Source organism: Chlorocebus sabaeus, chromosome 17 (genome assembly GCF_047675955.1).
Source record: "Chlorocebus sabaeus isolate Y175 chromosome 17, mChlSab1.0.hap1, whole genome shotgun sequence".
Classification (NCBI taxonomy): domain Eukaryota; kingdom Metazoa; phylum Chordata; class Mammalia; order Primates; family Cercopithecidae; genus Chlorocebus; species Chlorocebus sabaeus.
This window is the reverse complement of record NC_132920.1, coordinates 36,619,067-36,634,298: the sequence shown is the minus strand read 5'-3', so window position 1 is coordinate 36,634,298 and position 15,232 is coordinate 36,619,067. Positions and strand designations below refer to the sequence as shown.

General features: G+C 40.5%; 1 protein-coding gene and 1 pseudogene across 3 annotated transcripts in view; one reads left to right on the top strand and one right to left on the bottom strand.

Moving 5' to 3' along the window:
- Positions 1–15,036, top strand: part of STK38 (serine/threonine kinase 38) — a 54,296-nt gene extending 39,260 nt beyond the window's left edge. For all 3 annotated transcript variants that reach the window (XM_007972782.3, XM_007972783.3, XM_007972785.3), the window contains exons 8-14: positions 1,399–1,501; positions 2,355–2,416; positions 8,987–9,104; positions 10,445–10,568; positions 11,041–11,136; positions 12,114–12,208; positions 13,006–15,036. In XM_007972782.3, the coding sequence (XP_007970973.1) occupies positions 1,399–1,501; positions 2,355–2,416; positions 8,987–9,104; positions 10,445–10,568; positions 11,041–11,136; positions 12,114–12,208; positions 13,006–13,136 (729 nt within the window). In that variant the 3' untranslated portion in view covers positions 13,137–15,036. The remainder of the gene's footprint in view (positions 1–1,398; positions 1,502–2,354; positions 2,417–8,986; positions 9,105–10,444; positions 10,569–11,040; positions 11,137–12,113; positions 12,209–13,005) is intronic.
- On the bottom strand, positions 14,981–15,116 carry LOC119626899 (U2 spliceosomal RNA; annotated as a pseudogene).
- Positions 15,117–15,232: the final 116 nt, after the last annotated feature.

Here is a 15,232-nt window from a genome sequence, read left to right as displayed (position 1 = left end):
CCAGACCTAGGGGCTTCCTGAGCCAGGGCTGTGACACCCTCTTTAGGGCTCTGCAGTTTCTGGCATCTCCAAGCTTCCAGGTGCCACTACATTCCCCTCGTCCATATGCAGGTGCCCACAGCAGAAGCCGCTTGCAGTGCATCTCATCCAACTGCAGGCTTGCATGGAGGCAGCACCTGTGCTGGCGCCTGGAGCTGCCTGCTGTGCCTGGCTGTGTGCAGTGGCCGCCAGTGTGCCTGGCTGTGTGCGGTAGCTGGACCCTGCACTCACACACTCCTTGCCTCTCTGCTTGTCTTGCCATTGGCAGACTTGGGATCTGGGCTGGCAGCACAAGCCTGCCAGGCTGAGTGGGCGGAATGAGCCCAGCAGACCTGAGTAAAACTCAGGTAAAAGGCACCAATGACCACAGAGGCTTCCAGCTAGAAGCCCAAGGATCTCGTGGGAGTAGCATTTATCAAGGACTATCCAATAATATTTATTCCCTTTGTCTTTGAAATAGTTTACTGCTGGAATTTATTCCAATGGAATAAGAGGAGGAAAAGCTATATGAACAATTTTGAAAAGATTTACTCTTCATTTAACAACGATTTATTAAGGTCATCCTGAATCATGCCCGGTTAGGTCTGGGAATATAGACTGTCAGAGGGCACCTGATAATCCATGTTGTATGAGAGCTAAGAATTGAAAATGAAATGCACATCCAGTATTAGGGGCATGGTAAGGTAAACAATGAAGTGCCAAGTTAATTGAATATTATGGAGACCTTTAAAGTGGTAATTTTGGCCAGGCGTGGTACATGCCTATAATCTCAGAACTTTGGGAGGCTGGGATGGGAGGATCACTTGACCTCAGGAGTTTGAGACTAACCTGGGAAACATAGGGAAACCCTGTATCTCCAAAAAATAAAAAAAATTAGTCGGACGTGGTGGCACGCACCTGAGGTCCCAGCTACTCAGGAAGCTGAGATGGGAGGATCGCTTGAGCCTGGGAGGTCTAGACTGCGGTGAGCCATGATCACGTCACTATACTTCAGCTTGGGTGACACAGCAAGACCATGTCTCAAAAAAAAAACTGAAGACCATATAGAAACAGAGAGGAGTTAAAGAAGTAATAAAATTGTCTCTAGATGCTAAGGAGGGGTCAAGACCTGTGTTTAAAAATCAGTATTTGGATAAAACCAAAGATGATATGCAGAAATGAAAATAGCTTTATTAGTATAATAGGATTTGAGATTTTAAAAAAATTTTATCTGCAATTACATGCTTTTTCCTATAATAAAAGAAAGAGCAGTGTACTGTGGCTGTAGAGCTGTAATGGATACTGGAAGGAGTAGAAGGTAATGTTCTGTTCTACCTCCAAGAATACTCATCCATCTATCACCTTGTTTCTTCCCCATAGGGCCATGTGAAACTTTCTGACTTTGGTCTTTGCACAGGACTGAAAAAAGCACATAGGACAGAATTTTATAGGAATCTGAACCACAGCCTCCCCAGTGATTTCAGTAAGTGGTAACAGTTACGTTAGCCTTCTCATTCTAACTGGGCCTGGAAGAGCTGTTTCCCTTGTAACCAAATTATGCAGGACAGATAGGAGATTCTCACAGCATGAGTGTGTAGAGAATAAAAATACCTTCCCAGGTTTGCCTGTGATTTGTGTTGTCTGCTGAGGCAAGATGAATGAATGGTACCAAATGTGTGAAGGCAGAGGTTGAAAGGGGTCTTCTTTAGAGGTCTACTGGGAAGGTCACTGGGGATGAGTATGGGACAGGCAACCAGAAGTAGTAGAGGAAAAACTCCTGGGAACAGCTCTGGGCTAGATTTATCCTGGGTGCCTCTTTCCTTCATGACAGAAAGAAGTTTATCCTTATGACAGTCACTTCCACTTGAACACTATGAAATCATTGACAACTGTGTAGTAAAATTACATTTCATCCTAGAAAAGCTTATGTCAAATCATGTATTATAAATTCAGATGTCCCTGATCATATAAGTTACTACTACTTGGAAAATTGATGGTAATTTTGAGAAATTGTGACTGTTGTAGGTCCACGTTAGGACCTCGGTTCTAGTTGAGACTGAATTCCCTGTAATTCTGATTAAGTCCTGTATCCTCTGTGGCCACTTGATCCACATGGGAGTACCTTTTACAACCCTGTGTGAGTCTTTTAATGCTTTACAGCCTCTGATTTGGGCTTACTGTAAACTTACTAGGATATGTGTCATCTGGAGCTTTTGATGTATGAGTAGAAAAAAAGCAAGACTTTAGGGTTTCATATGACTTGAAAGAGCCTACTAAAAAAAGTAGTAAACAGTTTGGTCTGAACTTTGACTGCAGCTTGTATTCTCTACTTTCAGCTTTCCAGAACATGAATTCCAAAAGGAAAGCAGAAACCTGGAAAAGAAATAGACGTCAGCTAGTAAGTAATATCTGTGGCTTCTGAAATGCTACAAACCAAGTATGTATAAGTTCTAAAGATTTGCACATAAATTTGCATTTGGCAGGTATTTGCAATGTGTCCCTTGCTTTTAAGATTACCTAAAGAGAGTGCTGTTGTTAGGTTGGTAGGACCCAAAGGAATCTTTTGAAGGAGGACAGGTAATGTTAGGTTGTTTTCATTGTGACATTTTCCGTGGGTGACCTCATTCTGACCTTTTAGCTTGGTAACAATACCTTTCCTCCCTGCCCCACCTTTTCTCTATTTTTGTAGTGGTAAGGGGGTTGTATTTAAGTTGGAGACCTCTGAAAACTAAGTGCAAATACCTACCTAGAGTTTTCAGGCATCAGTTCTCAAACTTCTTAAAAATTTTGATTCACTCGGGCAAGGGCAAGTCAAGACTCCTCAATTCATTTGCCTCACACTTTCTGACTTTGTGATGTGAAAAAGAACCTACTTATAAAGATTGGAGAGAAATATAAGGGGAATGCTTATTTATATGCATTTGACTTTGTGCCCATGTAAAATTTTGTCCCTACAGGCTGAAAAATAAGAAACATTTTGTTTACCTTGATAGTATGTTGGAAGTACAAATTTACCAGTGAAATATTGCTGTCTAGGCAGAATTTATTTTTTAGCAATAGCTGATTAATTGGTTCTTGTTTGAAGTACAGTGTATATGTTCCAGTGTCCAGTTACTGGAGTTATTGGCCAGATAATAGAAATGTGTATCACTCCATTCTTAAGCTTTGCAAGAAACCCATAGCAAATGAAACTGATGATGGGTAAAGCCAAACTAACATTTGGTCATTGGAAAGCAGAATAGCAGCAATGGGAAACTGACTAACTTGGAATGATGGTCATGCAAATGTATTATCTAGAAATGGCAGCACTTCTGTTTGTCCACATATGTGGTAGTAACTTGGCAAGTTTACCAAATACTGTGTTTCAGTCAGAATTCCTAGTGCAATACTGATTTACAGTTCTCTAGAGTACCTTTAATAACACTCTTAGTAAGTCACTAATAGGTGGATGTCAGTTACATGTGAAAATGGAAACCTATGGGATGGTTTAAGAAAGAGTCAAAGGAAAGTTGTGCATTCGTTTTGATTTATTTGAAGCCCACCCATCAGTGGGGCCTCAGACAACATTTACTTGGGAAATCTTCAGTTTAGTACAGTTAGTTACAAAACAGTCTCCCTTCCTTGGGAACTCTGCTACTCTTTAAACTTCTGAATTCTGTATGTGGTTGAAAAATATTTTATGTATCTTGTTGAGGATTAGGGAATGTCAGGAACAAATTTGGTCAGGTGCTTCTATTATGTCTCTCCACAGAGAAGTAGTTTTTAACCTTGGCTGCACAACAGAATCACTTGGGGAACTTCAGAACATGTTGATGTCCAGGTTCCACCCGCAGAGATTATGATTCAGTTGGTCTGGGATATAGTCTGGGTATCGTATCTGATTTTTAAAAGACTGATTCTACTGTGCAGTGAATGTTGAGAACTTCCACGAAGAGGTTATATCTTAAATAATAGCTCCTGCATTGTTGGGCAACTAATATTTATCTATTTTTTGGAAACAGAAGGTGAGGAATCTGTGATTTCTGTTCTTTTCTTTTCTTTCTTTCTTTCTTTTTTTTTTTTTTTTCAAGCAGGCCAGCATTTAACCTTTGGCTCCTGTACTAACAAGTATTTTGGGGATAAGGCTTAAGTGTCTTGAATTGTCCCTTATATTCCAAGACAAGCTTTGTGCTCTTTGATGTGTACCCAAGGGTCTTGTCATGATTAGAGGAACCATTTCTGTAGTTCTATAAGGAAAGCAATTTCACAATTTTCGTGTTTGCAGTTAAATGTCATTTAATAGTTAAAAACATTTTTGAAAATCTCAATAGACTTAAGGCCCTGATGCTGTGATTAAGGTTCTTGCCTTTTTATACTACATGCAGTAGAAATGGGAAAGTGTAAATTAAGGTCATCCTCATATTATCTCTTTTCATAACTTGAAGAAAATGAAGCCACCTCTCAGTCTTCTAAATGTTAATTAACTGTGTTACTTTGACCTTTTCTAAGTGATCCCGTTCAGGTAGTACCAAGCTGAAGATAGATATTCGTTAATACTTAATATAAATTTACTGCTCTAGGTTAAGCCTAACATATGTAATTCCTACCCAGCCTATTACGTTTTAGTCCATTGGGAATCACTAAAAAAAGTAGAGGCTTTAGCTTCATTCCTTGGCTGCTTAAATAATATTGTAATGTTTTAAATTGTTATGTGGTCCTATATAACCTTAGGCCCTAGTACCTGATTAATATGAGTCAGCTTTAAGTTAATCGCAGATATAAAAGATAATAGACACATAGGCATCCGATCTTGGTCGGTTTATTTTTTTAGGGTAGGATTTACAGAAGTGATTAGGAAATTAAATTGCTTTATTTCTCTTAAAACCCTGACACAAAATCATAAGGTTAGAACACATTTGGTTGAAATGACTGTTAACAACTGACGGAGCTATTCCAGATTGCAGCTTTCATTGACACTTGAAATACTCAGACAAGAAAAGGAAAAACTGGAGTACAGATTTATGAGGTTGGAGTTGGAGGACACCCTGGTGTGGAAAACTACAAAGGTTTGGGAAGGGGGCAGTCCTTAGATTGGAAAGGACACACCTGGTACAGACGGTGTGGTAAAAAGTGTGGTAAAATACGAGTGAGCTCCTACGGCAGACTCTAGTTTCTGGAATAAGAGCAATACTTTTACCTTCACAGGTTTGAGCCTGCTGTTTGCTATATTTTATAACTCTTAAGAGTTTTTCTTTTAAATGCATTGGTAGCTTGAAGGAGTTCTTTTCCTCTGGCAGTAGACCTCTGGTTTTATCATGAAAATCTTTGAACAAGTAAGATCTGCTTAGATTTACATTCATCTTTGGTAGAGTAAAGCTCGTCTCTAAATTAAAGGGTATTTGTATTCTTACCTTTATGATTAGAATGAAAATTCTTGGAGAGGGCCTAATCCACGTTTCAGTCTTTAAAGCTTAAAGACAAAAGACAACACTGGTATTTGTGTTATTTAATATCTGCATTTAAATATATATTATACATATATATACACACACATGCATACACTTAGCTATGTGGAAAAAATGGATCCCTACCGTACAGTATATGCAAGTCAATTCTAGATGGGAAATTAAACTTTAAAAATTTTTAAAGAAAATACAGGGCAGTATCTTTATGACCTCAGAGTAAAGAAGGATTTCTTAAATAAGGTACAAGAAGTACAGCTCATAAAGGAAAAAGTTGGTTTATTTTATTACTTTAAGGAAAAAAAACCTTCTGTATATCAAAAGACACAAAGAAATGAAAAGACAAGCCACACAGTACAGCTACTTTGGAATTACCTTTCAGAGTTCGTGTGTACACCCTACAGCGCTGCAATTCTACCCCTAGTCATAAGCCCTGGAGAAATTGCACATGTGAACCAGGAGACATGCAGAAGAATGTTTATTGCATTTTCATAATAGCAAAAGACTGGGAATAACCCAGTGTCCATCCACAGGAAAATAGTTACATTCTGGAATAGAATATTTTGCAGCAGTAAAAATAATTGAACTACAGCTACGTGTGACAGTGTGAATCAATTTTAGAAACATAAAGTTGAGAGGAAGAATCTAATAACAGAAGACTGTATATAGAATGGTACCATTTTAATAAAGCTCAAAAATAAAATCTCATTTAGAGAGATACCTGGCAAAATTCTTTTTAAAAGCAAAGGAGTGACAAAACATGAAATTCGGCATAGTGGTTAAGAGAAGCAAGAGAGACGGGGAGGAGTACATGTTTAGCTTAATATTGTTATTACTTGGTTCTTCAGTTGAACTCATGGGTATTCATTTTTATGATTATGCATTATAATTTGATAATGTATGTAATTAACACACATATATATGTGACATATTTTGGTAACAAATACTACATTAAAAAAAAAATCACAATAAAAATAACAAGCCTCATTCTGGGAGAAGATATTTGCAGTATACAAATATCTTAAACAGATTAACGTCCTGAATTCATAAAGAATTCCTATGAATCAATAAGAAAAAAGATAACACAACTTAAGCAAATACTAATGGACAAAGGATCTGAACAGGAATTCATAGTAAAAACCTGGATGGCTAATTAAAATACGAGTGTGCTCAGCCCTACTTGACATAAAGTAAATGCAAATTAAAACAAGATCCCAGCCATGCTGGCACATCCCTACAGTCCCAGCTACTCAGAAGGCTGAGGCAGGAGAATCCCTTGAGGCCAGGATTTCAAGGCTACAGTGAGCTGTGATCATACCACTGGACTCCAGCCCGGGTGACAGAGCAAGATCCCATCGCTTAAAAAGAAAAAAAGGTCCCATTTCATATTCATCAGATTGGTAAAAATAAAAATAAAAAATCTGACAAAGCCAAGTCTTGGTGAGATGTGGAGCACCAGAAGCTAATCCCCACCAGGATTGGTTTAAATAGGGACTAACTACTTGGGAGGACATGGAAGATACTTCAAGTTTAGATGCTTATAACCCAAGGCTCAGCAATATTCTAGTTTATACTCTAGAGAAATGCTTGCACAGTGCCCAAGAAGGTATTACAAGAATGTTTATTCAGGTGTTACTTGTCATAGTGAAATACTGGAAGCAATGTAACTGTCCATTACAGAAGAACGGATAAAAACGATTGTGATCAATTTATATAACAGTATAGCATACAGCAGAGAAGTGAGTGAACTAGAGTGAACTATGTGAATAAATCTCAAAACTAATGTTAAGACAAACAGGGCCGCGTGCGGCAGCTCACGCCTGTAATCCCAGCACTTTGGGAGGCGGAGGCGGGTGGATCACTTGAGGTCAGGAGTTCGTGACCAGCCTGGCCAAAGTGGTGAAACCCTGTCTCTACTAAATATACAAAAAATTAGCCAGGTGTGGTTCATCTCAAAAAAAAAAAAAGAGAAATGATCTGAGACAAATATGGCAAATTATTAATCTCTTTAATACGAGTAATGGGTCTGTATTGTCTGTTCCTTTTTTGTATATGTTTGTAATATTTCATAATACATGTTTTAAAAAACAATACAACTAATTTAAAAATTTATATAATATATAATATTTAAAGCACCTAGATCAGCGCCTTACACATGGTAAGCCCTCAGATGTTAAGTACATTAGGAGGCTTTGATTGTACTTTCTCCTCTTATTTTGCAGTCCTGGTATGTTAGAGTAGAATACTGGGATGCAGAAAATGTTTCTCTTGGTCGAGTATGGTGGCTCACACCTATAATCCCAGCACTTTGGGAGGCTGAGGTGGGAGGATCACTTGAGCCTAGGAGTCTGGGCAAGATGGCAAAACCCCATCTCTGCAAAAAAATTAAAAAATTAGCCAGGTGTGGTGGCATGCACCTATGGTCGTAGCTACTCTGGTGGCTGACATGGGAAGATCTCTTGAGCCTAGGAGTTTGAGGTGAACTATCATTGTGCCACCGCACTCCAGCCTGGGCTACAAAGGGAGACCCCCGTCTCTTAGAAAAAGAGAACAGTCCTCCAAGAACTATGTACAAAAACAATTACGTTTGGTAAATAGGTATTTATAAACATTAACTTGTAGGATATAACTTTAGCTTTTGATCATAAAGCTTCCCTTTATGATTGTGTAAAATCAAAGAATGTGTATCATAGAAAGAGGGATGGTTTGGAGTAAGATATTATAATTTCTATCTTTTTTTTGTTTGTTTGTTTTGAGACAGAGTCTTACTCTGTCACCAGGCTGGAGTGCAGTGGCACGATCTTGGCTCACTGCAACTTCTGCCTCCTGGGTTCAAGCGATTCTCCTGCCTCAGCCTTTCGAGAAGCTGGTACTACAGGTGCACCCCACCATGCCCACCTAATTTTTGTATTTTTAGTAGAGACTGGGTTTCACCATGTTGGCCAGGATGGTCTCGATCTCTTGACCTCATGATCCATCCACCTTTCAGCCTCTCAAAGTGCTGGGATTACAGGCGTGAGCCACTGCTCCCAGCCAGATACTTAATCTCTAAACTGGGCTGTACCACCTGACTAGTTCTGGGGTCTTAGGCAAAGCCATTTTGAGCATCAAATTGTATCTGCAAAGTTAGGTTAATAAAGTCCTCCTTGGAAAAGTTTTGTCGGGATTAAATGAACTCATGTATATGAAATTTTATATATATGTGTATATAACTCATGTTATATATAAAGTACAGAACCTGGTACTTAATGGGTGCTCAATGAATTGTAATACTAGTTATTATGACAGAGATGCCTTCGCCGTAGTGACTGATAGTTAAGAAGGGTCTCCCACCTCATTAACAAAGCTTTCTTGTTCATTTTGGAAAGTGCTTTGGCAAATCAAGCTTGCCGTTAAGCTACTGGGCAGTCCCGCGTATTTAGCTTGGGGGTAGCTTCTGGTAGTATTCATAGCCTTTGGTTTCTAGAACAGAACTCTGGGCACCTCCTGCCTGGCTGGGCCTCCCTGATGTATGGTCCATGTTTCAGGCCTTCTCCACAGTAGGCACTCCTGACTACATTGCTCCTGAGGTGTTCATGCAGACCGGGTACAACAAGCTCTGTGATTGGTGGTCGCTTGGGGTGATCATGTATGAGATGCTCATCGGTAAGTTGCATGGTTTCAGAGGACTTTTTCTGTGCATCCGTGACAGACTTCTACATTGGTATCAGCCTCTGTTTCAACTGGCAGTGATCTAAGTGATTTCCCCACTTGTCTTTCAAAGTGAATTGTTTTAGACAGATGACAACTCTTTCAGTAAGATGTATCCCACTCCATTCTTAGGCTTACTGGCATCCTGCAATTGCTTTGTTGATCATTTTTTATGTTTTTCTTTCTCTTATACCTTCATCTTCTCCATCTAGAAGCTCTTTCAGTCACTAGCACTTATTAACATCCGTTGTATGCAGAGCATTTTAACTGGGCATTGCCTTACTTTTCTAATATGCTGCCCCCTTCCTCTGTCAAAGCCTTCAAATCATGGGACCCTGTGGCCTCTCTCCCTCTTATTTGGTGTATCTCTGTGTTTATGGGACGCATCTGTGGGGGTGGTCATGTGCCAGCGAGCAAGTATATCCTTGTTGGTTCCGAGTGAGTCTATCTGGCTGCTTTGGCTTCAGGAACATGGGAACAATGCCTTTGGAGGTGGGCGTATGCCATCTGGAGGGAAGATGGGGTGATACGGTGTGTGCGTGTTTGTCTTCTTGCCTGTAGTTCTCAAAAAGACTCATGGTGGTCCTTTTTAAATCTATGCTTTTTTCTTATTCACGTTATTTGGTACTTTACCCATATAAGGGTATTTCTGGAATGATATTGTTTCATCCTTTCATTTCTTCTTTGGGCATGGTGATTCCCACACCTGCAATTCTATTTACGTCCTCCTTTCTTTTCCCAGCTCTACCTATTAGCTGACTTCCTAGTGGTACCAGAAGCATGATTTCACTTTGGGTCTGGGAGTTTGGGGGAAAATGAAAAATAGGTTTAGCTATTTTCTGGGATAAGTGGAAATCCTGTCTATGTCATGGAGGGATGGCCATACAGAGTAATCCAGTAGTCATTAAAGACATACAGAATCGGGCCGGGCACAGTGGCTTATGCCTGTAATCCCAGCACTTTGGGAGGTTGAGGCAGTAGGATCGCTTAAACCCAGGAATTCAAAACAAGCCTGGTCAACATAGCGAGACTCTGTCTTTACAAAAGAAAAATAAAAAATCAGCTGGGTGTGGTGGTGCTCTTCTGTAGTCCCACCTACTGGGGAGGCTGAGGCAGGAATTCAAGGCTGCAGTGAACCATGATTGCACCACTACACTCAGCCTAGGTAACAGAGTGAGACCCTGTCTCAAAAAAAAAAAAAAAAAAAAGACATATAGAATTGTATTAAGGAGAGTAATCTTGGTCAGATTCAAAGTTCTGGAGTGTAAAAGCTCCGAAGTTCCTTTTTATTACAGGCTACCCACCTTTCTGTTCGGAGACCCCTCAAGAGACATACAAGAAGGTGATGAACTGGAAAGAAACTTTGACTTTTCCTCCGGAAGTTCCCATCTCTGAGAAGGCCAAGGATCTAATTTTGAGGTATTAGAGAACATCCCTCCACCTTCTTTCTCAGCTTTTTCATATGAATAATTCCATTTTTTTAAAACTGTTATTATCTCCTGAATCTGCTCTGTTTCCTCCTGTTCCTCTCTTTAAACGAATAAAAAGGCTGTGTGTGGTGGCTCACACCTATAATCCCAGCATTTTGGGAGGCTGAGGCAGGGGGATCACTTGAGCCCAGGAATTTGAGACTAGCCTGGACAACACAGCAAAACCCCACCTCTAAAAAAAAAAATTGACTGGGCATGGTGGAACCTGTGGTCCCAGCTACTTGGTAGGCTGAGATGGGAGGATCACTTGAGCCCAGGAAGTTGAAGCTGCAGTGAGCCTTGATTGTGCTACTGTACTCCAGCCTGGGTGACAGAGTGAGACCTTGTCTCAAAAAAAAGAAAGTTTTTCTTTTTCTGAAGAGACTGCTTGAGATGTGCTGAAAGGCCTCCGTCTTTTCCAGATTCTGCTGTGAATGGGAACATAGAATTGGAGCTCCTGGAGTTGAGGAAATAAAAAGTAACTCTTTTTTTGAAGGCGTTGACTGGGAACATATCAGGTATATCCATATAAACACTTTCAGAATTATTTCAGAAAGTCTCCAGTTTACTTAATAATAATTTGGAAGGACCATCATTGGCAAGCCAAGTAAGGGAAGAGAGCTTCTTAGAGATTTAGGATCTTTTCCTGATTTTCATTCATGGTGATTGGGCGTTGGGTTTTTTGTCAGCCATGTGTCATGGAATATATTGAATCTAGCAGTTATTTACAAAGTGAAGTGAACTTTTGTTTTTTGTGGTGGAGGGAGCATCTAGGAAGTGTATTACCCTTTACCTAGAACTCAGCAACCTTTTAGGGCCCGCCAGCGGGCCTGTTCCTGCCCACAGGGTGGAAGGTATCACTGAAACATAGAGAAGGGAGAAAGGAGTGGAGGAAAGATTGGAGGGGTGGAAGTAGAGAGGGAAAGGGGAGAGTGAAAATTTTTATGGTGGGGGTCGTAGACTATGGCCAATAGCCATGAGAGCCTAGACCACCTGCTGTAGTCCAGACCTTCTCATTCAGCAGTCATTGGTTATTAAATAGAAGGTGAAGAAGTTTTCATTTATTTATAATTGTGTTCTGATGTGCTGCTTGTAATTTTTTACCTTTGCCACTTTTTTAGCTATCCTACTCGTTGGCACCTCCAGTAGAAGAAGGGCAGAGCCCTACACAAGGGGACATTTAGAGGCTCAGTTTCCCTTTTTAGTAGACAGGACAGGCCATTGGGGGAGTTGCACTAACTTCAGGTTTTAGTCATTCTTGTCTTTCTTTCTAGCTATGAATGATTTTTTTTTTTTAATCATAATTTACTTTGTTTGGGTACAGTCAGTTGGCTTGGTTGGTCAGTTTTTGTAAGTTTTTCAGAGAAAATAAATGCTGCCTGCCAGTGAAGAGTCTTCTCATGTCAGACCAGGGGTCTTTTTTGGAGAAAGACTTGAGTGGTATGATCCATATGACTACTAACTTAGTAATTTTGGGCATGTGTATTCTTGGCAGAGAGAGACCTGCTGCAATATCTATTGAAATCAAAAGCATTGATGATACTTCAAACTTCGATGAGTTTCCAGAATCTGATATTCTTAAGCCAACAGGTAACACCACCAGCATTGTCTCCTGCTGCCTTATAAGCACATTATTTACCCCCAATTTTGGGATGATGTTTACAAGTCAGGGTAGTGAACATGGAGAGGAACTTCAGTTCTTCACGTTCTTTGTAAGTACTTTTCCAGTTCTAATGCTAGGTAGTGGTGAAACCTTGGTGAATGGAAAATGAATATCAGCTCCCATGTTTAGACTGCTCAACTGGGTAAGTTACAAAAATCTGCTCTTTTGTTATTTACTGAGTGTTAGGTAATCTGAAATGACAGGAACAGGAAAATAAAACATTAAAAAAATTGTGAAGAAATACGAGATTTAAAGAACATGAGCAAGAAAATGTAGAAAATTCATAGAGTGAGGCCAGGCACGGTGGCTCACGCCTGAAATCCCAGCACTTTGGGAGGCCGAGGTGGGCAGATCACGAGGTCAAGAGATTGAGGCCATCCTGGCCAACATGCTGAAACCTCATCTCTACTAAAAATACAAAAATTAGCTGGGTGTGGTGGTGCATGCCTGTAGTACCAGCTTCTCGAAAGGCTGAGGCAGGAGAATTGCTTGAACCCAGGAGGCAGAAGTTGCAGTGAGCCGAGATTGTGCCACTGCACTCCAGCCTGGCGACAGAGCGAGACTCTGTCTCAAAAACAAACAAACAAAAAGAATATTCATAGAGTGAAAAATAAGCTTTGCCAAATAGAAACTGGTATGTTCTTCAGAGTGCCGTCTTCAGCACCGTGAGTAGTCCTTTGGAGGTAAGGCAGTGAATCAACTCTCACATCTGTTTCTTTCCCAGTGGCCACAAGTAATCACCCTGAGACTGACTACAAGAACAAAGACTGGGTCTTCATCAATTACACGTACAAGCGCTTTGAGGGCCTGACTGCAAGGGGGGCAATACCTTCCTACATGAAAGCAGCAAAATAATTATCTTGCCATGGAATCCTACATGGAACAGAGTTCTTTGTGCAACATCATGCTTTTCCTCCCACACTCTTGAAGAGCTTCCAAGAAGTTGATGGAACCCACCAGTATGTCATAGTAAAGTCTCCTGAAATGTGATAGTAAGAGGATTTTCTTCCATAATGCATCTGAAAAACTGTAAACAAAGACAACCATTTCTACTGCATCGGCCATAAACAGCTATCCTGCTTCTTCCGAAGCATCATGAGCCAATTTGGTAGGTGTTTTAAAAACAACTTGAGTTTTCCTAAGTTCATCAGAATGAAGGGGAAAAACAGCCATCATCCAACATTATTGAGATTGTCTTGTATGGTCATCGAATATCAGCCAATTCCTGTGATTTTGTGACACGCTATCTGCCAAGCCCACCAAGTTATTTCCTTTATAGCTGAAAGTTCCGTAGTACTAAGGAAATAAAGCAATAAAGACAGTCTCAGCAGCCAGGATTCTGGCTGAAGGAAATGATCCACCACCCTGAGGGTGGTGATGGTAGTTTCTACCCATACCTCAGCCTCAGGCAAGTGGCTTATAGCCTCCATTCATGGTGCACTTTATTATATGGTACTAAGATAAAGACTGTCAATCCATTGATTTATCTCCTCCCTGTCCCCCATCTAAAATATCCATGCTGCTTTTCTGAGTGTTGATGGGGGTTACCAGCTTGATCCATTGTTGCTCTTAGAAGGCCCAGAAAGTCTTTGGGCATTGCCAAGGAATCCCGGATTATGTGGAAAACCCTCACTTTCTCTTCACGGCTGTACCAGAAAATCCCTAAGACAGATGTTGCTGTGGACCAGCAATACCTGCAAGTGCTGCCAACGGGAACTCAGTTTATTCCTGGGAACTTAACAAGGAGAGCCCAGGCCTAGGCAGGAGGCCTGGAACCCTCTTGGCTAAGGTGCTTTTCCTGTTCCTGCAAGGTCTCCAGAACCTCTTTGGAAATGGTGAAGGAACCAGCCCAATAGAAGTAGAGCCAGCTGACAAGTCTTTGTAAAGTTCACTCCTCAGTCCTTGGCACAACCATGTTTTGTCTTCTCTCTTGGTATTTCTTCTCTCTCAACTTTAAGTAGCCATTTTGCCTTGGAATCATGATTACAATTTTTTCCTTTGCAGATGCCTTCCTGGGGGATACTCCTCCCCACCCTAAAGGGTCGCCTGCAACTTAGGCGGATTGGGTCTCTCTGCTGTGTCGTTCTCTCATGAGAGACCCTCTGAATTGTATAGCACAAAGTGCCTTCTGTTTCACAGCTGCCACCACCTTTAGAGGAATTTTGTCAGAAAAATGTGGAGGCTCCATATTAATACATTATTTTTTAAAATGTTTTGATAACTCTTAAAGCATCATTTGCACCTGTGTGGGAACTTTGCCTGCTGCAGAGCATTGTGGCCGAGCTGCAGCTGGGAGCCTGCTTTCTGCCAGTAATGAGGTTGTGAAGATCAGTTTTGAAAGGAAAGTATGTCCTAGCTTAGCCATTCGGAAGAGAAAAATGGAATATCAGAGTTACGGTTGTCAGTGAAACTGCTTTGGGTTTTAACCTCTTAGAGGAAGAAAAAAGGTTAGGGAAGTCTCAATTCTGGATGAAGGTGATGTGTTTGCCTCTCAGTCTTTCATTCATAGCCTGCTAGTGAAAAGGAAGTAAATGAGATTCTTTTGTGTAACTTTGTAGTCTCTTTGTATTACCAAATATTTGGGGTGTTGACTCCTGTGTGTTTTGCAAGAATGTTTGGTAAGCCTGGGTAAAGAGAAGTAACTGCAGTGTTGGGAGAGTCTTTGTGTGGGGGAGTGGCAGGGGATGATTTGTTTTAGGGGAAAATGCCCACATTTTAACTTTTAAACTTATGAATAAACTGTGTGAAGACAGTAGTGGAAATATGTGGTGTGATTTATTAAACTGATAAGAACAGATACTGCATTTGATCTTAGCAAAAAGGCCAAGAAGGGATTGTGATGTGATTTAAAGCAAATAGTGGCATATAACTTAGAGGCAGAGTGCTGACGGCTGCTTTTAACTAACCCCTTTGTCCACAAACCATTAGAACGCCTAATTTCAAGTGTTAAT